Genomic DNA, 26,194 nt, shown 5'->3' with positions numbered 1-26,194 from the left:
TCAGCCCGTATCTAAATGTGAGGACAGTAATGACTGAGGCCTAAGACAGAGCAACTTTCCTTTATATTTTGGATCAAAATGCACAATGATAGACCTATTGTTGTGGCTGGGATTCAAGTAATTTTTGACCAATAGAAACTTGCATATTAAAACTGATCAACCAAAGTAAAAGTAAAGTTTGAATGGATTCTTCCATTTTCAATTGCTTAATCCCCTTCGGGGTCATGAGGTTGATGGAGCCTATCCCAGCCACTGTCGGGCGGAGACGGGCCTAAACCCCGGGCTAAACCCAGTCTGTCTCCGGGCTGAGCAGATTCATTTCTTGGCAAAGCCTTCCGGGAAAATTGTCCAACAGTTAAACAGCTTCATACTCTTGATGCATTTCATCTGACATTCGTTAAAGACGGCTTTGATCTGTCTTTGCGCTTAACCCAATGGTAAAAGAGAGTTTCAACATTCTGATTCCACGAAAGACTCTAAGCAGAAAATGGCATAAAATAGTGCTTAGCATCTTATTTCATACTTAACATGAATTTGACATTACATTTATCTAATGAAATAGAGGTAAAAGAGTCTTTTTGGCTTTGGGTACTGGAAGCTTGGCTGTGACAGAATCTGGCCTCCTGACACGCTTCACAATAATATTTTCTTTCTTCTGCATGACAACAGCCTTGTTTCCTTGTTTCGCTTGCTTTGGCCTGTGAGCTCTGCTGTTACACGAAACATCAACAGTGGCTCCGTATCCCAGTGAGTGACATTCAGCTAGCATGAGAAACACCAGGCGAAGGCTGTGGAGCTGCAGAGTCTGAACGTCACTCAGCTTTGTTATTTCAACTCTGCTGCTGCTTTTTTGTGTTTGGGGGAAGTCTCGGACGTCCATTTCATTCAACAGTCAGGCTGACTGAGCGTCCTGACCTCAAAAAAACTATTTTCAACAAAAAAAAGTGACAAGATGGTCCATAAATGGAAAAATAGGCAGTGGATGTATAGATGCAAATGACAGCAACAAAACACAACGTTTTAGATCTGTTTGGGGTTGAGGATCAAATGTGGATTCTTTTAGGGAGAGCTCGGAAACCCTGTCCCCCAGAAGGAGACGAGGGATGTTTTCCACTTCAGGACACTGTAGTAATATTCTTAGTATGTGTGTCTTATTGTCCCTTAACGACAAGTTCAGCCAAAATGAACTATTATAAATTATGAATGAATTTTCAATAAAAGAAGGCTGTAAATAATGGGAGAGTATTGTATTCAATGGGGAAAAAGTGTTTTTTTCTTTTAATTGTTATTTGTGCTCATTTTCATAAGAACTACAAAAACAAAGAACTCTAAACAGACTAGGCGCTCATGAAAACTATATGAAGAGCTGTAACACGAAGTTAAAAAGCCTCAAAGTGTCCGTGTCATCGACATGATCCGTGTCCGTCTTGTTTATGTGCCCGTCATAACGCCAGCCTGCTTGTTCTTCCCACTTACTTTATCCACAGACATTTGATTGACTGTGTGGCATGCATCCTCGTGGTTTTTACCATGCCGTCCTAATATCCAATTTAAGACATTAAAATTGAGCTTCTCAAATTAGATTATGAGATTGAATTTAGGTTGTGTAAATCTATGATCGACTGGTAAGCTGTCCATGGTGAACCCCACCTTCACCCAACAGTGAGTGGGATAGGCTTCAAAAGGATTAAGCGGGTTCAGACGATGTGCAGGTGGACAGACAGTCGAGCACAAAGTCAAAATTTTGGAAACATCTGTTGAAAAGCCGAGAAGACAATTTAGTCAGGTCAGCAACGCAGAATCGTTTCATATGCAAAATATTTATACTTTTATTTAATTTTTTTGTTCAAGCGTGACACTGTAATTACAATTTTTAATTATGCATGCAGTTGTCAATAGCTGTCTGTTAGTTAGACTTTTTTTTTTTTTTTGCAAATAATTCCATGACCTCAATAATTAACTGACAATTATCGGCAAAGGAAGTGCATATTTTACCCGTTTATTCATCTTATATCAAAGCTCAATATTAAATGCTTCATTTGCATATTGAAACAGTGCAGTAAAAATCCTTATGCCTCATGGTAAACCATGTTTTTATCTGAAAATACATATTTTTATATGTCATAAATCACATTCTGATAGCATGAACTGTTGGGCTGTTGCCGGGACAAATTGAATTCAACTTTACAATGAAAAAAGTGACCCAGTGTTGACTTTAACTTCCAAACTTAAAGACTAGATAACTCAAACCATGGAGCTTTGAAGGCCTTATACTCTCTAAACTTAAATTATTTCACAGTAGGGGTGTAACGATTAATCTATTTCTATTCCTAGAATCCAACCAGATCTGATGCAAGTATTTAATCAAATCTACCTGTGCATTATAAAGTCGTTTCAAAATGAAATCGATCAATCTTGGAAAATAGTATTTGGATTGAGGCTCATTAAGTGCATCACAGCGGAAAACGCATGTGATGCAGAAAAAAACGGATCAGTTCATCATTCCATTCCAATGTGTGGAAAGACTTTGAATTTAGCAAAATCATGTGACCATCCAGTGTCTAGAATGTTCTAGTTTGTACTCAGGTACTTTTCTGAGTCACACTGGTTGAAGTTTTGGCTAAAGATGTCCTGCAGCCATTTTAGGTCAGATAATCGGATGGTTCAGAAGGAATCAATTTCAACTATCAAATGGGATTGTCAACCACAAACTATGATATGAATGGAATCGTTGTTGATTTGAACCGTTACTCATCTATTTCAGCATCTTATCTTTCAATGGAAGAATTAACTGAATTTCTATTTTAAACATAAAGGAAAATCATATTTGATCTTAAACAGAAAAGGTGCAGAATTATACCCAGCAGTCTGTCTTAATCCCCATACAGTTTCTGGATGATAGACCCCCCCCCCCCCCCCCCCAAAAAAAAAAAGAGAGAGAGAGAAAAAAAAATCACAGGTGTTTAATCACAAAGGCAGTGAGATGCAGCTTAATGTTTGAAATATTGCTTTTGTGAAGATGGTTATTAGTCATTTGTCATTTATTCGTTTTTAAACACTTTCAAACAACATCCAAGGAGGCCCAAAGTGATCCCATGATAAAACATAAAAAAGGTTAAAAACAATAAAAATTAATAAAAAAAATTAGTCTTAATACGTTTAAAAGTCAATTTAAATGCTAAATAAAGGATGTTTGGTTTTATGTTTTCTTTTGTAAAAAAATCTTTTGCAGTTTTTTAAGAAGAAAATAATAATTTGTAGTGAAAAATGAGACGGCAGACTTTTTAGGTTGACACATTAACAACATGAAGAATCTTAGATTACATTATATGGAACCACTGTGTTAAGTTTGGAATAAATGTTTTCGTTCTGGAATAGATTTTCAGATTTCTACGGAATGTTTTGGAAGAAATGAAACTAAATTCATGCTGGTTTCTTTTTTATTCTATTTTACTTTATTATAGTTCCATGTTGATACAGCAGAACACATTTGGATTCACTACTAAGCTGCAGCCACCCCGCTGTCGCACTGTGGCCCACCTGAACGTGTTCTGCGCACGCCACTGCGCGCGCTCCTCTGTCCTGGAAGCGCGGAGCTGCGCGGCAGCAAACTGAACTAACGGGAGATGAATTTGTTGGTGTCAAATTCTTTCTAAGTGCGCCGCCTCCATGTTTTTTCTCTGGGCTGAAGCTGTCGCGTCGCAGATGCGCGCGCCAGGTTTGGAATCGGCAGATTTTCTGGACAGGGCGTGTGCGATGAAGAGCCGAGTCTCTCCGCGTAAAGTTGAAAACATTAGAGCGCGAAATCACAGGAAGTGAAGCAATGAGGCCTCGAAGTGACGCGCGCACACAAGCAGAAGCGTTTGCTTTGAGTTTGGAAAAATGCTCAGAGTTAAAGACAATGAGGAGGAGGAGGTGCACGACGAATTAGAAATGTAAATCTGCACAACTTCTGATCGTTACTTTGCTTCTGGTGTTCACTGGTCGGGTGTTCGTACAATTCTTGGTTTAATCCGATATTATTTTGACAGTGTCGCCGGAAATGCTCGCTCCCTAAAGTCTAGCTTGGCTCTGGCCCCTCGCTGTCACGCGGACAGGTCTCGGTCGGAGGCTTGTCACCTGGCGGTGTGACTTTACTTAGTTGGAGGTGTCTCCAAGTGTTAGACAGATCCACACGCGCCCTAACTTCCCGCTTCATTCTAATCTCCTCTCGGCTCTGGGCTCATTTCCCTGCGCGATCATGTTGTGAGAACAGGATGAGGATGTCAGCTCCGTGAGACGGCGCCGCGCACAAGGATGGATGCGTGGATGTGTCCGCTCCAAGGCGCACGGGAGTAACGCAGAGAAGTGACTGAACGCGGGATTCTTCTTTTGCTCTGCTCTTCACTTCTACTTGGAGTTCATTCTCTGATCTATTCGTTTGTGTTGTTCCTCATTGAAGTTTGTTGGTTTTGGAACGCGCAGCATCCGCTCCGACCTCAGGCTCCCATCACTTACTATATGTCTAGTGTGGAAAATACCCGGTGGAAGGAGTACAGCGGGGTCCAGTCTGAGGACGGGACATTAGCGTCCTATAAAGATCCACTTCTGATTTGTTTCTAATCTGTGCGTGATGCGCGTGGAATGAGGAGAGGATGGATGTATTTTGGGAGATACTGCTCATTCTTCAAGCCAATTTTTTCGTCTGTATATCGGGTGAGTAACGGGCGTCGGAAAATACCCACAGAAATGCATTTCTAGTAATGAGGGGGGTCTGGGAATCTGTTTTTGAGTTTGCTTCTGGTAGTGAGCTGTTTTAATGTGGAGTACCACTGTGTAGATTGTGAGCATGTGCGCGCGTGTGTGACAGGTTTAAAATGAGCACCGTGAGCCTCCTGGACTGATGCGCAGTCCTCTGACGCATGAATGACACGGATGGATTCGAAATGTTGCAGTTCATATTAAAACTGACCGATTTGCTCCGTTTTGGGGGTCCAGCCTCCTTTACACCTTTTGCCCCCCACCTCCAAACACACACTCCACACCCACCTTCACCCACATTTCTTTCTCCCCTTTCCATCAAACCAAACTTCTCCAGAAACAACACTGTTAGTGGATCTGGAATGAAGCAACTGTGCGCAACGCTGGGCGCGCGGCGCTCTGCGGTGCGCACAGCGGATGGATGCGGCGCTGTGGGGCGTGCTGTGCGGATCCTCGTGCGCGCTGGCTGGCAGATGCGCCTGGTTCATGAGAGCTAACGCACAACTTCGACCTGATTTCTGCAGTTTGTGGCAGCTGGCCCAAACGCTGGTCAGGGAGGGTGAGCCTCTGGAAAACACGATCAGACAAACGTGCGCAACCGAAGCACCGGCTCGTTCTCCATGCAGTTTAGTGCGCAAAGTCTCCCAGCCTCCTGTAGGTAAAAATAAATGAATAAAACTCACACACCCACATTTCAGATACACGCTTTACAGACAGATGAAACACAAATGTTTGTGAAGATATTGATGTTTATTTTTTTATTTTTACATGACGCAATTTTGGGATTGCAGGGTGACTACATTTGCGCACGCACCACATTTGTGCGTCGTTATTGCGTAACTCAGCCCGAAGGCCAGTGGAAAACACACACACGCACGCACACACACACACACCCACACACACACACACACACACACACACACACACACACACACACACACACACAGGATCATCATATTTTTAACTAAAGTTGCAAAACCCAAAATAATTTTTTTTAAATGTATTCATCTATCTCCTCTTAAGAAAGTATTTAATCGTTGAGTTTCTTATGGTCTTCAGAACACTGAACTCATACCTCATAACACCCGTGGTCCTGTTCTGTTGTAATTGTCTGTATTCTTCAATCCATCCATTTTTGTAACCCACTTTGACCATTTCGGGCTCAGCTGTCAGCAGTCAAATCGCACCATGTGGATCTGGATCATCTTTGCCACATCTAGAGAAGTGAGCTCAGCTCAACTCCAAGTTCTCCACTTGAACTTGACTTAAATAAATAAAAAAAATCGAAGTGCTGTTCTGATACTTCTTCAAAGACAGAATGAGAATTTTCTTTTCAGCTTTGATCACTGAGAAGCTTCTGAGAATCCCCATCTGAAGGTTAGCAGTGGAAACATGTTTAAACTTCAACATTTGGTATGGACTCAACGAACTGTCAGTAGAGTTTTTTCAATCTCTGCAGTCCGTGCAGCTTGTTTTTCAAATACGTATACATTTAGGATGCATATTTAATTTATATAGATCAGTTAGAACAACACTTGTTCATGGGTGGAGGTTGTCTGCTGGATTCATGTGGACAGAATGTCCAAAGGAATAATGCTTTCCTTTCGGTTTCAAGATAAGGTATAATAATACCTTTCAAGTTTAGTCAAATCTAAAGTTTATTTAGGGTTGTCTGATTGCAAAACCGTGTTTTCTCACAGCTTAAGTCACTCCAGAATACATTATCATTTCAGCATAAATGGATTTAACAAGTTCCCTGCTGCAGATGACCGTATTGTCTTTGTAGTAACCTAAGAGACAAATGATCCAAATCTGAACAGCTGTCTTGTTTGGAACAAATAATTAGCAAGTGATGTAAAACACAGACAAATCCTTATAGCCTATTAATTCCTGGACATCAAAAATTCTAATTTGAAAGTAATAAACGATCTTTGAATCAAAAAGTTTTGGTATCCATGTTCCTGTTGGGATGCACTGTTGGTGTCATCATTTTTCTCTGCTGGTCCTTTAAAAAATGGAAAGGAAAAGCAGAAACGTTTTACATGCGGCTGGTTATACCTGCATAAAATTGTGGTTTTCCAGCACCAATGATACAAGTAAAATGATTGGTATGAATGTACAAAGGTACCAGTTTGTGGACACCTTTGGATACTGGACACTTTTGTCAACCTTTAAAGTGGAAATTTGGGTTACCAATTTGAATATAAATCAAAAACGATGACCAATATTCTATTGCATTGTTTCTATATGGAATGTTTGGTCCGTAATTTGGCCCACATGTGACCTGGTAAATCAACTGAGAACCAAATTTTCATTTACAATGACGACCTGGTGAAGGAGCGGCACAAAGGGCAGACAATCAGAAATTTGTTTCAATGGGAATGTGCCACAAATGACAAATGCAACACAATGAACAGCAACATGAGCTTTTAGAAAGGGCTTGTAAGGAGGTCTTAAAAGTGGCCCCTGGCATGAACGGGCTGAACGTTAGCACCTGGCAAGTTATTCCAGTCATTGGAGAACAGGAAAGAGAAGCAACTACATCAGGTGCTGGTTGTTGTATTATATAGGAACAAAGATTTACTGGAGTTGTAGATATTAGGCAGGTATAGCAGACATACAGGCATTTTCTTTCCCAAAACGGGTTTTGTAACTGAATAAATACCCAGCAGTGTGTCTACAGGAATGGACAGAGGGTGAGTTTGATGGACAGATGACAGTGAGGGGAGTTAAAGGGGCCTCAGTTGCAAAGCAGATAGTGGAGTGAGAAATGACAGCCAACTTATGGAGGTTTTAGAAACAGACCTGCAAACAAAAGCACCGTGATCACACACAGGAAGTAAGGATGTTTAGGCAAGAGCTGCTTAGCACAATGTGTAAGAAGAAAAGATTTGTTGCAATAGAATTTAGATTTTTGTTGTTTTTTTTTATTTGACCTTTGCTAATGAAGCATTTATGTGTCAAATGACAGGGAGCCGCTCAGCCAGAATGTCTAATACCGGGGTCACCAACCCTGTTCCTCGTGGGCTGACGCCCTGCTTGTTTTGCAGCTAACCCTGCTTCAGTAATTGCTGCACACCTGGATCAGGTGTGTTCGGTCAATCAGAAACGGATTCAATCAAGCTAATCAGGATTTCTCATACTGCACTTCATTGCATTCCACATTATTCTATTTTTTTATACTTGTATTTAATTGTTCCTTGTACATATTTTGATTAGAATTACAGTTTTACCACTCCAAGGCTGTTAAAATATCATTTTGTTATTATGTACAATGACAATAAAGGATTCTGATTCTACTGAAGCCTCATAAGCTTCAGTACTGGCCTAATATTTGTAACATCTAGTTTTTATTTTTAATGATCCTGTTGAGCTTAAAGTACTGAGTACATAAATAGTAATCCTAAGTTTTGTTAAAAGGTTCTTCTGTAAAGGGTTAACCTGCATGCTTACACTAAGACTTTTCTGCAACGTCACTGCTTTGATATTATCTTTTGATAGAAAGTCTCACTTCTTCAGATTCGTGGCGACAAAAAAATTTCGACCCTTTCTCTGAAATGGATCAAGACAAGTACATCCATGCCTTGCCCTACCTCCTCAAACCCCCTCCCTGTGTTAGAAAATGAGAGAATGAGTTCATTTTGGAACAGGTGCTTGAATGTCCATCAGTCTAAGTTAACCTGAGTTCCTCATCCAAACATAGTCGGCATCAAAGAAGCTCCAACTTGTGTCTTTTTGTTGTTTGCCTCAGGTTTTAGGTAAAGTCTTTCCTCCATGATCCTTTGGACTGCAGGGAATAAAAGCGTTTTCGTGTCAGTAAAGGTTTGGGGTGTCAGATGGGGTGGGAATCATCCCTCAGCAGCTGTGTGTTCACATGAGCAGCGAAGTCCTGCAGCAGAAGCAGACTTCCCAGGCGCTCTGTTGTTTAGCCCAGATGAGCCCGGATTGTCAACATCAGTCTTCTCAAAGCCAAGACTTTAATCTCTGGTGTAATCAGGAGCCGGAGTCTGATACCAGACTGATGAACAGAGAGCTGACTTTAGAACTAGAGCTTTAGAACAGCAGCCAGAGGTGATTTTCACAAGAAAAGTAGCAGCAGTGCAGCACAAATCTCTATTTTTATACAAGAAAAAATAAAGTTAAAATCCAGATAAAAAGATGATTTTTGACTTTAGGAGCTTAACAATGTGTTGGAACTGGTAGAGCAATGAATTCTACTAGAAATTTAGTTCATGCGTTGAAGTTTAAAAAAAAATAAGATCTAAACTTTGGATCATGTTTTTTTATCTTTTTTGTGTTTCACTTCAACTAACAGGTCAGTTTTAGGATAATTATCACAAATGCTGCCATCAAAGGGGATTCAACCAGTTTGGCAAAAGCCTCAAAGGTACAATTCAAAAACATGAACTGGGAGCAAATCCTTTTTTTCAACCGAATACTGTCTGTAGTTTAACCCCCTGCTCTGAAACTGAAGCGGGTGAAGCATTTTAAAGCTGCTGTCAGAACCGACCAGCCCCACTTTGCTGACTCCTCCTAGAATTTACACCCTGCTGGGATGGAAGACCCAAAGAGGGTCTTCATTAGTGATTAAGTATTTGGACAGTGAGAAATGAAATTATGGACTTGTTCATGAGCTGTGACACTTCTCTGCCTCCACGCAGCCCCAACCAGCACTGAGTGTTGCTCTTTAATCATATGGTTCTGTTCCAGCCCGGATTTCACAGCTCAAGATGACTGATGGAGATTTTCGTTTCACGTTTTTAGAACAGGATGAAACATTTCTGAGAGACGGACTTCCTCCAAGGATCAGGCTGGTCGGGTTAATGGATTCCATCCCAGGGAGCTGCTGCTCCTGAGCTGTGTCATCCAAACTGGAGCCAGTTGGTTTACAGAGGGAGCGACAGCTTGATGAATGGGTTGGATGTGAGCTGATGAAATTAACGTCAGGATAATGAAGGGTTCTGGACCAGTTCTGCACTGATGTTAATAAAACAAAGCAAACACGGATCCCCATGTGTTGCTGTTTCAGTTCATGCTGACGTTGTTTTTTTCTGACGCACATTCACATGTAGGACAGAAGCACTAATGTGTGTCTTTGTTGTCTCTCACAGATGATTTATATTTAGTCTTGACTTTTGTGTTGACAAATGTAGCGAACCAAAATGCGCTTCTTATTCCTGCAGCCCTGTTTTGGGTCCGTGTGACTGATCAGCAGATTGTCCACTTACGTCAGATTTTGCACAACGTCTCCATCTGTCATATTTCAGAGACACACAACCTCAGTCAAAATTTGGATTTTAACATTTCTGTCCAAATTACCACATTTTTATATATACTTAAAAAAAAAGTCTGCACAAATGTAAGCTTAGTGGCAGAGATGCGAATATGGCGCCACTGCTAGAGGTGCACTGCTGATCTTCTGTTGTTGAATATTTTATGGATGTATTATATTTTTAATTAATCTTTGGCCGTTTTATGTTTTTTTGGGGTGGATTTGCTTCTATTTTATTCAATTCTATGTACATTTATGAACAAGGAAACATAAATATTTCCATTGAGGTAATATTTATGAAAATGATTATGTATTTGGTAAAGTCCTACTTTTAAACTAATTTCAAAGTGTTCCCAGTGGTCTTTTGATTGCAGTTATGTCGTTTTTAGCCAAAATCACAAAACAGTTTTGGTTGTCTTGAACATAGTTTCTGCAGAGCGGCAGGAGTTCATTCGCAATTTTTTGTGGGCGGGACTGTTGGCTTGGAGGACCCCCCCCCCCCCCATTGCTGAGAGCTCAGAGCATGGGGGCTTGTGGCCCGGCCTGCGTATTTTCTACATCAGAAATACAATCCCTTTTAAACAGCATTTTTTCATCTACCCAACAGTTTGAATACAGAAATACAACATGGAGCTTCTTTCTATGTGTCTTCCATCATCAGAAAAACGCCACAAGAACATGTTAAAAACACAATTTTTAACATGTTATGGAAGCCATGAAGGATTGGGACGGGGGTTGGAGTCAAATCAGGCCCCACGAGTGAGGGAAGATTGGAGTGTGACATCAACAGGCAGATTGGACAGCAGGTTGCTTTGCCGGTCCAATTGTGGTGAAGAGAGAGCTGAGCCAGAAAGAAAAGCTCTCAATTTACCGGTGGATCGTCGTTCCAATACTCACCTATGGCCATGAGCTCTGGGTCCAGAGTACCAGCGGCTGAAATGGGCTTCCTCCCGTAGGGTGGCTGGGCGGTGGTTCACCCGGAGAGAGCTCGGAGCAGAGCTGCTGCTCCGCCACATCTAGTCTGGGTGCCTCCTGGTCGCCTCCCTGGGGAGGGTTTATGGGCATGTCCCCCTTGAGAAGCTGGAGGAAGTGGCAGGGGAGAGGGAAGTCGGGGCATCTTTGCTTGGACTGCTACCCCGGTGACCTGGTCCCGGATGAGTGGAAGAAGATGGATGGATCCTGTAAAAACTGGTGCAGGGAGGAGGTGTTCCTTATCAATATCTGATGAGTTTGGACTGACAGCCGGAACTGCTGGACATTAGCAGGCAGTCTGGAGCGGACATTAGCGGACTATCCGTTTTCAAGAGTCTGGTGTGGAAGCAGACTAAACCAAACAAAGTGTTGGAATTTTAATTCAAATTTTTCCTACCCCAGCCTAGTTTAAAACAGCTCCCAGTATGCAAGAGTGTAATTGTTAAAATGTTTTTGGGGTACTTGATTGGACTTCTTTATTTATTTTGTCTTCTACCGTTTAGTCCTCTTTGTCTTGACTCTTTCCAGCTCCTCCTTTTGAGCTCTTTTTCATTAGTCTTGACATAAATGCTCCTGTAGTGTCACGGGGGAGTCTAATTAAGGCAACTTGTAACAGCACAACTACAGTATCTAACACAATAAACCCTCAGCCCTTCGCGCAGAAAAGCAATAAAACCTTTCTGTGGATTCTAAAAGGAACACTGGCGTCAGCTGGAGTAAATTTTTTAACAAAAATTCCTCCAAGTGCTGCACTATTTTTTTCTCACACTTTTTTTAAATATACATTTGGGATTATAAGGTTGTTATAAATATATTCTGTTTTTTTTTTTTTTTGAGACGCATCCAAGCATTGTTTGTTGAAGCCTTTGCCAAGCCAAGCTTTGTGCAATCTCCTCCGCTTTGTGGGTCATTTAAGCACAACAGAAAACACAGACAACTAAAGAAATTCAAACCAGATCAAGTTTTGCTTTTAGATTCTTTTGAATAAACAAAGAACCGATAGTTCCTCCTCATGTTTGTTGGATGAACTAATAATGCGACTGTGTTGCAATTGTTTCTTCGCTTCTTCACTCTCCAAATATTCAAACTTTGTATTTTCTCACCACACTGATTTAATTGATTTAAAGAATCGGGGTTAATCTGAGTGAAAGTATAAAAGTGCAAAACTCAGCTGGATGTCTGTGTTCTCTCCTTCTTCAGACAGCATCAAGGCTCTAATTCATTAACCGCGGGTAAAACCACATGAAGAAAAAAAAAGTTAGGAAATTATGAAGCCTAATCTTTAGGAGGCAACATGCTTGCACAAAACTAAGTCCACAACGGACGCTGTGTTAAAAGTCGTGTCACACAGCTGCTACGTACATTTTTTGCGCTTCTTCCACATATGAAGAGTCAGTTGTTTGTGGTACATGCATGATATACATAATTCGCACATTCATCATTCATGGATGTGTGCAGATGCCCGTCGAGGGTTTCAGCTAACGTATGTCTAACAGACTTTTCACACAGGTACCACCGATAAATACCTTTTATATCTCGTATACGCCGCACATATCACGTTCAAAGTTACGTAATTGATGCAGGAATCACTGATGAATTGCATACGAACAGCGCAGTAAGCATGCACAGCTCATCCTGGCAGGGGGAGCAGGTCTCCCCAGCTATGGACTGACGCCTAGCAGCTGACTTAGAATTGTTGCAGACTAGGGAATCCGACTGTTTAATTAAGACAAAACATCGCGAGGGCCTGAGGCGGGCGCTGACCATGGTGCTGAACGGATGTGATTTCTGCTCAGTGCTCTGAACGTCAAAGTAAAGAAATTCAACAGAGCGGTTTTATAAGTTCTTAGTGTGGTACTTCCTTCGTAGTTTTAACGTCATCCATCCGTCAAACGTCTGGGAGCATTTCATGTAAAGAACCACAACTTTCTCACTTTTCACTATGTATATTCCCTTATGACCAATTTTCATCCGTGCGATTAGCGGCAGTGTAAACGGCCTTTAGGTGATCATACATTGATATAAAGATTTTTGATCATTTAATTAAACTTCCGTAATAAGACATTACTTGGTTAGAAAGATTCAAACTTCATTTTCTTTTTTTGATCTCAGAACTGAGTTTAGTTTTATGAGTTGATCAAATTAATTTGAAAGAAAAAAAACATTCAATCCTGTAAGGAATACCAGAAAACCCGAATGAGGACTTTCTTAAACCATTAATGCTTTTATTTCCAGAGGCATTTATGTCTTCTCCTCAAATATTGATTGCCTTTGTTGGTAAGTTTCTGCATAAGAAAGTGAGATACATTTTGGATGCATCGCTTTTCTGCTTTAATGAAATCATAGATCAGAAATTAAGACCACTTAGACCGGAGAGCCGGCCTGTTTAAATATTCTTCAGAAAACAAAAAGCGGGGTATTGATTTTTTTTTTTTTGTGGGCTCCAGTTAGCGAAATCTATAAAAACTATTTGGGTTCTCCTTTAGACAATTTATCTCATTCGTGGCAAAAGATCAGCACAGGAACAAGTTTCTCTGGAGTAAACATTGTCCTACAGTATTTGTTTCTGCAGAATTTACTTGCCTACTCCCCCTGGAAGAACTTAAAAACTATGTTTAAGAAGACCCCATATGCCAGGTAAACACTTTAGTCTGCTGTTTCATCTATTTAGAGACAGAAGAGTCTTTTTTTAAGTACATTTCCTCCTTCCTTCATTCTCAGCAGGAGTTCTGTAACATGCAGACATTCTGCATCATGATGAATTCCTATATAAAGACTCGTTTGAAAAAAAAAAAGCATTTTCAGTAAAAGTCTTTTGTCTTCCAATTTTTTTTACATTATTCAAAGACTTGAATAGAAGAGATTTGTTCTGCTTGTCTGCAGCCCACACACATGTGGAGATAGTGGCTTCAAAGCAGCCTCCATATATTCTTTTCACATCTTTGGCTCTCAGCGACTTCATTGTCTATTAAATGTATAAAGTGAGTTGTTTTGTTATTCCACCTTTCAAAGGATGATTGGTTTAGAACTTACATGATGGGCCCAGGGTCTCATGAGGGCATTTTCTGAAGAAGCTTCTCCACCATGCTGGGTGGAGTGACGTTGTGATGTTTGCTCTTTTGATGGAGTTCAAATGTTGCCCCAGTGTCTGCACGGCTGTTCTCCTGAAGGTCTGGTCTTTCCACCACCGACAGTGAAAAGACACATGGGAAAGGTTAATTGGAGATTAAAAAGCTGCCATATTTGAGGGTTTGAGAGTAAGCTTTTTATAGCAATCCATGATTAACCCTATGTGAGTGCTGAAAAAGAAAATGTTCTTGACTTGGTTCCAATATTTCCCTCAAGGCCAAATTTTAATCTGCAGCTGAAACATGATTAAAATATTCATCTGCAGCAGCTGATTAACTGCATTAGTTCACTTAAGGAACAGACTTTCACATACATTCTAATGACTCAGCCATTTACTGAAGCAAAGTTGTTAAACATTTACAAATGAGAAACAAATAGAACAATAAAGAAACATTTGTTTTAGGTTAACACTTCTACTGCTGGTAAGATTTGTTAAAAAAAACGAATCCTTTCACTGATTCATTTAATGGAAAACAGCTTTGAAATCTTAACAGAAATAAAAACCTCTTTAAACAATTATTCTCACTTCACCTTTGGGATTTGTTCATTTTTTTGATCATTACATAATGTCTTTCACTAGGTACTTTGCATGAAGCAGCTGTACATGTACCTGAAGTTGTTTGCTTTAAAACCACTCTTCAATCAAATCAATATTTATGAAGCACTTTAGTGCATAAAAAAAGACAAACATGTGGACACGCCCACTGCGAAAACTACAGTGGCCACAAACAAATTCAACATTTCTAAATGATATTCAGTATATAGGATGAAACCTGAAACTAGTCAATAGCCAGATTTAAAAGGTGGATATGTTTGGGGTTAAAACATCTAAAGAGAAAATATATGCAACAATAGATATTTAGGTATTTAACTAACTTGTACTTGACTTTAGTTTAATTTTGTTTTCTTGGGTAATAAGAAGGGAAATAAATAAACTTAAAAAGAATCAAAATCTCTCTGTCTATCTATCTATCTATCTATCTATCTATCTATCTATCTATCTATCTATCTATCTATCTATCTATCTATCTCTCTATCTCTCTCTCTCTCTCTCTCTCTCTCTCTCTCTCTCTCTCTCTCTCTCTCTCTCTCTCTCTCTCTCTCTCTCTCTCTCTCTCTCTCTCTCTCTCTCTCTCTCTCTCTCTCTCTCTCTCACACACACATACAGGGTTTATTTTAGATGTGATAATATCCTGGATTGTTTATATGTGCAAAAGCAGCTGAAATATTCCCGTTTAACTGTTCATGTGCTCATTCTGAGTAATACCTCATCAGTGACAGATGTCGTCTTGATGCACCAGTCTTCTCTGGAAGTGGGCCATCCCAGCCGGCCTAATACGTGCTTTGCTGCATCATTCCAGTGATTTCCCCAATTTACCATTGAAACTGGCTTGCAGTAAATATTTCATGCTTTTCCTGTTCAGATTGCTCAAAAGAACAAGCTTTTTCTACACATACTCAAATCTGGTCACAGCATCGTTCAGAAAAGCATTTAAATATGAAAAAAATCTATACTGGATAATTTTGTTGGGAATAACACTGAAATGCCGTTTTTTGGTTTGTGTCATTTGGTTGAAAACCCCCCACAAACCTCCAGTCTACCAAACCTGACAGGTATTTTCCTTGACATTGAAAGACGAGGACTTCATCCATTTGTTTCTCTGTCTGGTTCATACTGGAAGTTTATTCCATAAAACAGGGGCTTGTTTGAAGAGCAATGTCAATGTTGAACTCAACCTTCATGAACTTTTTACTCTGGTTGGCATTTCTCACAGATGTCTTTTTATGCAGTACAATTACATGACTCTTATTTTGTATTTTTATTCTTTTAGGCTTAAAAGATAATTAAGACACCCACTGATAAAAAGAAACTGTTTTTGGTGTTTTTAAAATGTTCTTGTGACATTTCTTCTCATGTTGGAGGACACGTATAGAGAAAATTAAGATTAAAATTGAATTTCGTAGTATGTTTTTATTCAAATCATTATGAATTAGGAGCAGACGAAAAAATGCTGTTTGAAAAGTTCCCTGCTCCGCTCTATTCTATTCTGATTCATCCACTTGCAGACAAATAGATCCGTATCTCTACAGATCCATGATTGGGACTTTAGGATTCCTAAAGATGGCTTATTGTCCTATTAAGGTAAAGTTCAGGTGGCTTTGTGATGATGCTGGTGTGTTTGGGATCACATTTTTTGATGTCTCTTTTCTTATAACATTTGCCAATTGTTCCATGCATACACCCAAAACTAAACATACATCTTGCTGTGTTATCACCCTGGCATAAGTGAGAAGTGATACAAAAAAAAAGCTGTAATTTTGAATGTGGCAGTAGAATTCAAGTGTAAATGTCAAAGCAGGGAGAGGGTCATCCTCTAAGGCACAAGCCCAGTTTTACATCTCCTGCAAAGATCAGGCCAAGCAATGTCTCAAAATAAACAGAATATGAAAGACACTGCAGAATGTCAGTGCTTTAAAACTTTTTGGTTGAGAGATTTAACAACAAATTCACTAAAAACGTGAAATTACATTCATTCAAAAACAGTGCTGTCAGATATTTTTTGATGCTCCTCAACTTCCATTAAAAGTGGATCCATTATTGGTAGTATTAGTACATAAACGTACTATTATCTACTATGAGTTCCCAGAGTGGAGGCTATACAGTCATTCATGTGTTTAATGACTGGCGGTGTGAGTCTGACAATACCATACATATGCCGATATTATACAGGAACACATTTGTTTCTTTGTTTAAGTATGACTTAGAAAAAACTAATTTAATTTCAGTACGTCTTTCATTTTTATAAAATTGTCAAATTCTGTTAATTTAATGATCAAAATGTTAAGCACTGTATCTCATATATAAATTGTTTTTACTCAAGCAAATTCTGCTTTTATTTTGGTAAAAATGTATAAAGGGAACAGTCCACATTGTCTGATTTCCACAGCAAAATATTTTTCAGTATAAGAAAATAAAAAGATTTGACACTGGGGAATTTTGCTGCGTATAAAAACATGCATGGTAGCAAACACTGGGCAAGCAAAAGTCATGCGCTTAACCCAGATTGCATGAGATTGTGCAATCTGCCGTGAGGCAGAGCTCAGTGATGCCTCACCTCTCAGCCTGCGCTGTAATTGAACAGGAAATGTGCAAAAATAAAGAACACTGGATGAAGAAATTGCATTTATAGCCCAGTTGAAGACAGGTGAGGCACTGCCTCCCCTAACCAAACATCCATAGTACACAGGCCGGCATGGTCAAAACAAATTGCGTGATTGTTTAGTCGGGACCTTGTGGATGCAGTTCAATGAGACATTAATGTCACATGCATGGCAGCGCTAGGTATTTGTGGGCAGCAAAGCAGCCCTTTAACACACTGCCTGTCTGCTTCCTGCATGAGGAGCTGGGCAAGCTGTGTTCGGCTGGGAATCAGGTCCCCCAGAAACACATTATCATTTTTATGTGGGGAAAAAACCAAGCTGGATTGTTTTAATCTTAACTATGAAAGCAGCAAAAAAGTCTCAAACACTTCTATAAAATGAAAGAGCTTGTTTTTCCAGCCAAACTCCGAGTTCTGCTGTGTACTTCAGCAGCACATCAGCTCTCCTTCCATTTTTTGTAGACACTGTGACCTGAACAAGTAATCAGACTTCTCCTTCAAAAAGCAATGAGGCTTCAGGAAGGCTTGCAAATTTCAAAGGGATGACGAAATCAGAGGGTGGAAGCCCTGGATGTATCTGTGACAGTAATGCGTGGAGCCATCAGTTGGCCATATGCCACCAAACAGACTGGAGAATTACCAAAGACACTGGTGACCACTCGCTCCGGTGCTGAGACGGGATGTGGCTCATGCTGTAAAACCCCGGTGGCATATGGCACAACAGTGCGTTTCTGCTGCTACACTAGTGAAAGGCTGTCTGGTTGGTGTCAGTGTGGAGCCCTTCTGCTCCTCTTTTAAGCTCCAGCCAGTAGATTTACCTCTCCACCAGTTTTTTTTTTTGGCAAGCATTTGGATAAAAGTAGAAAAGCACATAGACAGAAGAGAAATCAACACATATTTTGTTACAGTAAGTACAGTAAGTACACACATCCAATAGGCAAAAAACAGGGCATACAATCAAAAAGGGATTTCTTATCCCATTGTAGCTTCTCAACTTTTGCCATTAAACATTCAACATCTAAAAGAGATTTAAACTTTCAACCACCACTTTTTCATTAAAACATGAAAAAGCTTAAAAAACTACAGATACATAACACAATGAGTTGCAGTTCAAAATAAAGGAATTTATGTTTTGTAAAACAGTAACAACATTTTATCTCAGTTTACTTTAAGTTTTGAGAGGTTAAAAGGTTGAAGCTTCTTTGAAAGTGTGCCACACTCCAGTTCCATCACCAGTGTTTGCAGTACTTCCATTTGTCAGTCATAATTGTGTGTACCTTGTATTATACTCACAAATACTTCACAGTACAATTACCACACGCACAAAAATGGTACGTTCCATTTCATGACGTCGGTTGAGGCGGCGACAACCCTAAAGGGAAACTGCAAGACACACCTGTGCTCCCTTAAACATGCGCATCTCCTTTCTGAGACCTGGATCTGTAAACTGTGGTGACAGATCCATTTGTTTGTGGCAAATACTTTTTACTTTCGAGATCTACTAAACTCACTTTCACTGGTTTACTTTGGGACTTCTTGGAGTCACTGTTTGAGCTTGTGGTCTTGCCACCATCTAGAGCAGATGCACAGTCCCTACCTGTCTGAAACAGGAGGGACCAACACGCCTGACAGATGCTGGTATGTTTCCACCTTCCAGTTCAACATTTATTGAGTTCACCCACACATCAAACTGACTTGTTGTGCAACAAGCCACCAGCTATTAATTAGCTGTGAACTGATCTGGCTCAAATTACTGGTTAGCCTCAAATTTCAAACCTGTTTTAAGTAGAAAGTGAAATTATTGCAATCTCCGTTAAAGCGCCTAAGATGTGAAGAGATGACAGTGATGTAAAAAAGATGTTTTTCTCCCCCTCCATTGAATTAGAAATATATATATATGTATAAAATCTATTGTAAATTCCTAAATGTGCCCTGTTGATTGTACCTGATGATATCGGAGCTTAGACTTTTCTCTCCTCTCTTCATGATGCCAAACAGGACAGATCAGGTACCAAAAAAGATGGATGGTTCAAACATATTGGTGCCCTGACAAAATCATCAGTCGCAGCAATATTAATGTGTTTGCCCGTGGGTGCCGGAGAGATCGTCCACCCTGCCTGTCCCCCAGCAGCCATCACTCATCACATCTGCTGCTCGGGAGTCTGAAGTCTATCAGCCAGCTGGAGTGAGACGACCTCTACGCCATCTGTAATTTAGCACGAAGAGATGAGATGGGGAGCCCGTTTGTGGGCCATTGTGAATGTGTGTATTGTGGGGATTTGATGCAACCAGAAAAAAGCAAGATTAGTAAGTAAGTAAGTCAGCGGTGACTGGTGGAGACAGAAGGTCAGGAGAAAAGGAGGGGAGACGCATAGTGGCTGTGGTGTTGGCAGGGATGTGGCCCCGCTGGAGTACAGGTGGAGATGGAGTTTTTAAAAGTCGGGAAACAGCTCTGTTCTGACTGTGCAACTGCCCAAGCCAAGTGCCCGTAATTCAATCACACTCACACACACGGGTCCTGTCAGGGAAGCCAAATCTCCAGCTGCTAAGCTGATAATCCTGTGCAGATGGGTGTCCTGCAGCAGGAATGGGAATACTGTGTGATGCACTGCGTATCTTCCATAACACAGGCCGAGTGATAAGGAAACACTGAGAGCTTGAATCGGGCTGCCACTCCCTCTATCTTGTTTTTATGCATCAGTTGCTGTTTGCAGTGTCATCAGCTCTTTGAAAATGAGCTCCACTGTGTTTGTCAAAAACAAGGTCTATTTTTGCCAAGAGCCAGAAATGTGTCCCAACTCCCTCTCTACTCCCTAAATACTAAAAAACGACACAGACCACTGTGTGGTGATTGGGGAAGGAATTCAGAGGTAGCCCAGGATTGGAAATTAAAAATTCTGGAAAGGTCTGATCTTAAAGGAAATACTTTAACAGCATGCAAAAAAAAAAAAAAAAGTATCTATGAAAAATCATCCAATCAATTTCCAGAATGCGCAATGGATTATGAGGCACATTGTCAATGAATGGTCTATTTTTGAACTTTTGTCATATAAAAGGCCACTGAACCTTAAGGTGCATCAAGCGAGACAAAAGAGTCAGAGATAAGTCTGTTCGTCCGTCACTTTATTAATTGTGTTCACAGTAACTTTAAAACTTGTTTGTAACACACTAACCCCTTCAGAGTATTCACAATACCAAAAACTCCCAACCTTGTTTGCAACACATAGAATACAAAAAGACAAATACTGCCTAATCAAATGCTACTGTGACCATGCAAACTCCTAACCGGGTTAGTAACACGAAAAAATGAACACAGTCCAACACAACAACATGTCAGTGTCATCAGCGTATTCAGAATGACACTCAACCAAACATTTTGACAGAGCGCCGTGGACCTCTAGTCATCACCTTGACATCAGTAAGCACAACCAGAATGAATCCATATGTAGCTGGTCTGGATTATAAGGTGCACTGTTTTTTCTTTTGTTTTGTATTTTAAAAAAGGGCTGTTGAAAAACTTGCGCTAATTTATTATTTTATTTGTTTTTGGCCTCCGTCGGTCATGTTGACCATGGATGACGTATCCTAGCTCTCGTCTTGGTTCGTGTCGACCGCGCTAGTAGCACTAGCGAGGCGGGAGTGTCCTCTCCAGGGTGGCGAGAGTGGCCGGATGCTGGAGAACAGGCCAGTGCCCACGTAGCTGGTCCCTCCTCTTCACGTTGTCGATGGATCCAAAGGAACAGCAGGCTTCTACAGTTTGGCATCGGCGCCATCGCAGGAGTTGCCAGAGTCCTGCCTTAGGGACTCGAGGTTGACTCCTGAAGCCTTTTTCCATGCAGGAATACAGCCGCAAGGCAGCGGAGGTTTTTACAGCACCTGGTATTCCCAGGCGGTTTCACATCCAAGTACAACCTGGCCCGACCCTGCTTAGCTTCCGAGATCAGGCGTGTTCTGGGTGGTATGGCTGCACTAAATGAGAAGAATTAAAGCAAACTGCTGGCCAGAATATTAAAATATATTTTGTTCTTCCACCTGATTTTTACAAATTATTTTCAGACATCTAACACCAATTTAATGAATAATAATTCTTTCACATGCAGTTTGAAAACGACATGATTAAACAGTAAAAATTATGCTTCCATAAAAAGTTAGCCCAACTCTACCAACACTAAACTCCGGTGCAGATGCAAATGTTAGTGTTGGTTTACAACTCACAATTAATATAAGCTAAGGAGCTTTCTAAAAATGTACCCTGCAGATTTTGACCTTCATCAGACTGTAGTAATGGTCATTTCACATCATGGCAAAATACTTACCCCATAACAACATGTCTTCTTTAAAAAAGTTACATCAATCATTTTAACATGAAGGAGCACAAAAATTAAACGTGTCTTAGAAAAATGTGACACAAAAGCTGTTCTGAATGACAGAGTCATTACGCGTCTCACTGTGAGAGCTGCAACGTCAGCTGCAGCCGTTGTTTCTTCCGGCAAAGGCACAACCAGCTTTGGCTGAACCCTTAAACTCCATTATAAGTACAGTGTCAAGTCACTGGCACAACTTCACAGGATTTTATGGCTTTCAGCTCAATAAGATCAGAGGCGGAAAAGGACAAAGGTTCTCTCCTTCTTTCAACTCCCTCAGCTATTGATGGCTGCTTCTTCACTCTTTTTTCCCCGACTTTCTGCTTTTTTAAAAGCACAAACAAAATAACGGCTCTTCTTTTTGGATTCAGTCAGTTGAGAAATGGTGTCCAGACTTTGGAAATGAGATGAATCAATTTCCAAAGGAAGTGAAGGGAGTGTTGTCAGAAGCAGCTGTCCACTGAACACCAACGGTTAAATTCCCCAGGAGAGTTATATAGACAGATTGTTGTTCTGAATCACAACTGATAAATCAGAGATCTTTCATCAGCCAGATCCCTTTGATAATCCTGACAAGTCTCACTGGACTTAAACTTCTTGAAATACCTGCTTTTCTTCTATGGAAAAAGGACTACATTTGTTTTTTTAAGGACAATAGGAGTTTAAATAATGTACATGCTTCTAGATGCGTATCAACTGCAAATGTGCATCCATTTAAAGGTCCGTCTAAACCCACTCATTTTATTTTGTTTACGAAGGTCCATGAAAGTAAGCATACGCTCCAATTTAAACCAACCTCACTAATCAATAAAAGAACGTTTGCAGACTATTAAAGGATTTTTTTTTCCTTCAACAAACTCTGTCCAGCATGTTTTTTCACCATAGAACTTGATGAGGTTTTAGCAGCAAAACCAACTAAAACTACATATGTTAAACTCTTCAACTGTATCTTCAAAAGAACTATTTCTTAACTTCACATGTGAATAATTCGATTCAATTTTATTTACATATGCCAATATTACAACAATAGTCATCTCGATGGGTTTCAAACCGGTAATAAATATGACTCATAAATAACAGGAAGTCCTACAATTCAATAGGTAATGGCTAAACTAAACAAAACAGACTGAACTAAACCGAGACTTCCCTGCCCTTAGACCAGGGGTTCTCAAGGTGTGGCCCGGGGGCCAATGGCGGCCCCTGGGAATATTTTTTGTGGCCCCTGATAAAAGAGAGCCAGAGCAGGTTCCTTTGAGGAAAAATGTTGTGTTGGCGAGGAGAAAAGGCGCTTTCAAGCTAAGTGGACAAATGCTTACTTTGTTGTCCCTCGTGGATTAAGTCATGTGCCTGATTTGAAAGCAGGTAAATGAAATGCTCAAAGTATTCAATATAAATCGTCACTATGTTACAAATCATAAAAAACTATGACAAATTTACCGGCGAGGAGCGCAGCAATAAGCTCCAACAACTACAACGACTGTGCTGCACAGCAGATAATGTTTCCAGAAATGGGTAAATCCAGTGAAGCTGTAGCAGAAGCTAGTAGCTACGGTGCTGCTTTGGTAATGGCCCAGCGTGACGGAGAGTTTGTATAAAGAGTGTATGCTGAAAGTAGCTGACATTGTTTCTCCAGAGCCAAAGAAAAGCTAGATGAGTAGAAGATCAGGACAGCAACCTCCGACCACAACTGGGAAAACATCTGGAGGAACTGGTTAACTGTACAAATGACACTTGGTCATTAAAGTTATTAGAAGCAACTTTTTCTGTTTATCTTTTTTTTCTTTATTCTTTTTTCACCCAAATTGGCCCCCAGTCTAATGTTGAGTTCCTAATTTGGCCCTCCTCTACAAAAACTTTGAGAAGCCCTGCCTTAGACAAAAAAAAAACAAAAACGGATTCTAGAAAAAGAAGAAACCTTAGGGGTGTCCACATGAAGGAGGGAATAATCACAAAGGAACGTGGTCATGAATCGTCTGTACCACTCACGGTTAGAATGCTACAAATGCGAGATGCCATAAAAAAGACTGCAGGAATACTTTAAACACTCATCCCTCTGTGTTGTTCAGATAACACCAACGGTGATTAGCCAATGAGCAGATTTTTATCAGCATTGCCCCCATGGAAAGCTTTGAGACGTTCAATTGTTTCTCTGAAGTTTTGCCAAACAGACAGCAGTGAAACAGTAAACTGGACTCTGCACTCTGGTAGAGAGAAGCTGCAGGTAGTTTGTATTGTAGCCTTTAGTGGCCAGTACTTCATTTGAAACAGAGGACATCCTCACTCTTGGACATGCAAAGACATAAGCATATGTGCAGGAACACACACACACACACACACACACACACACACACACACACACACACACACACACACACACACACAGCTGGTGCTATTAAAAGGAAGCAGTGATTGGAGCTTGATGAGAGATAATTGTCTCCGAAGTCAGTATGAACAGCTGTTGGCAAGGTCAAGTTTTGTTTATGGACACACTTTGGTGCTCTGAGTTTGTCTCTGTGTCTCATTCAATCTGTCTTCCCTCTTTGTACTTTTTCTCCTCTCTCCTCTCTGTCTGGACCTTTCCTGTACCTTGGCTGCTCCCCTGTCACTCCCCTCTATTCCCTGTCTTTCTGCATGGTTGAGCTTCTGGATTGCTCACACCCCTCCATGAATATTAATGGCATAGTTTGGATATTACGTGAAAGTGAACTGTTTATTTACACGGCCTCTCTCTTTAACGTTGTGGAGGGTTGGCAGAGTTACCTTAACACTGCTAGGCTTCCAAAATTGTAGATGAACCACTTTTGTGATAAACAAAACTGTGGCCAGCCATGGCTTTTATGTGATTTCAGAGGAGTATTGTTTTGTTTTTCTGCATCAAAGGGGGACATTTTTGTTGGGCTGAAAGGTGCAGAAAGACCAGGAAAGGTTGTCTGAAAGGATTCTCAACAAAATACGAAAGACTTCATTTTTGTAAAATAAGTCACTGCAAGGAATTTACAAAAACATTTTTCTGAAAAGCAGGGAAAGAAAGTTTGAAGCTAATTGAAAATAAATAAAGACTGATGTTATTTGCATGTTTTTACCTGCATCCAAGCACAAAAACTGTCAGAAATTGGTATTGACCACACATACATGCATATTGCTGCATTCCCCGCTCATAGTTTCGGCATGTCCAAGGCTAAATGTTCTTGTTAGTTGCACATATTTTAAGGGGTATTGTAAAAAAGGGATTGTTGCTGATGGGCACAGCAAATATTTTGTGTGGCTACATGACGGCATAATTTTCTCAGCATTCAAAATAAATATGACCAAGAAAGGTTCAGCACTGGCCGCACGTATTTTAGAAATTTTATGCCAATAGTCACTTTGATAAATAAATGACCGAACTAAGATGTGAAAAGTAGAATCAAATATGAGAAGAAATCATTATTCACTGTACGATACAGTACTGTGCAGATGTTTTGGGCAGGATTGAAAAAGGCTTTTAAACAGAATGCTTTTCAGTGTTAGAGGTAAGGGGAAAAAAATGGTTGTCCACCGGACAACCTGGCAAGTAAACTTGGTTGTCTTCCCCAATTTTTGGTTGTCCTTCGATACCAATATTCAACAGCAACAAAACCTACTCAGATGTCACTACTTCCATTTTTATTTCTTCTATACATCTAATATCAACTGCCTCTCATAATGGACATCTAAAAAACTCTTTAAATATTAAAAACAAACATTTTACGAAATATTGAAGCATCTGGTTACACAAAGTATTGCCAAAAACTTGTAACTAATATCTTTATAACTAGTATCTTTACACAAATTCAAATGTATTGGTTCTTTTTATTCTTTGGTTTTGATAATTGTTGCTTAAAGAATATAAAATACAAAGACTGTTGTAAAAATAAATTTAGAATATCCTATCAATCCCATGGAAAAAGTTTTTTTTTCAGCTCATGTTATAGTGTTTTATGAATGTATTTTTAAAGACCTCTAGCGGTCGCGCCAGGTGCTGTCGTTCAACACCTTCATTTGAATAATCTTTATTGAAAAGTGCACATGTAGAAACAGAAAGGATTTGCTAGCATGAACGCACTTCATTTGTCAGTGGAAAGAATTTGCTGCATACGTCTCAATTCAGAGGTTGCCAAAAACTAACCCTTGAAACTGGAAAAATAGTCGAAAAATACCAAAATGTTGAATAAAAGACCAGGTTGTCACACGGACAACCATCAGGTTCATTTTGGTTGTCCTCCGTGTAATCTGGTTGTCTCGGACAACCGGATAACCACTTATGTCGAACGCTGTTTTTAAAAATGAGACTATTGATTGCTTATTTTCATCAATCAAGAAATTGCAGTGATTGAGCAAAAGAGAAATCTAACACAAATCAGCAGTTGCTGTTTCCACCCTTATTCTTTAAAACACCATCAATACTTTAAGTTCCACTTGCTGACAGTTTTTGAAAAAAACCTGGCTGGTTCCAAACATCTTGGAGAACCAGAGATCATGTTTGGATGTTTGCTTTTGTCGCATCCTAACTCTTCATGTCCCACCCACACACTCTT

At 40.1% G+C, this 26,194-nt stretch overlaps 1 protein-coding gene across 1 annotated transcript in view; it reads left to right on the top strand.

The window, feature by feature from the left end:
- The first annotated feature begins 3,904 nt into the window (after positions 1 to 3,904).
- Positions 3,905 to 26,194, top strand: part of ca10a (carbonic anhydrase 10 (inactive)a) — a 319,591-nt gene continuing 297,301 nt past the window's right edge. The window contains exon 1 of the mRNA XM_023949200.2: positions 3,905 to 4,695. Within this exon, the coding sequence (XP_023804968.1) occupies positions 4,635 to 4,695 (61 nt within the window). The 5' untranslated portion in view covers positions 3,905 to 4,634. The remainder of the gene's footprint in view (positions 4,696 to 26,194) is intronic.

The sequence above is a fragment of the Oryzias latipes genome, chromosome 19 (assembly GCF_053564925.1).
Source record: "Oryzias latipes strain Hd-rR chromosome 19, Olatipes_Hd-rR_3.1".
Taxonomy (NCBI): Eukaryota; Metazoa; Chordata; class Actinopteri; order Beloniformes; family Adrianichthyidae; genus Oryzias; species Oryzias latipes.
Note: the sequence above shows the minus strand (reverse complement) of the source record. Positions and strands in the feature narration are given on the sequence as shown.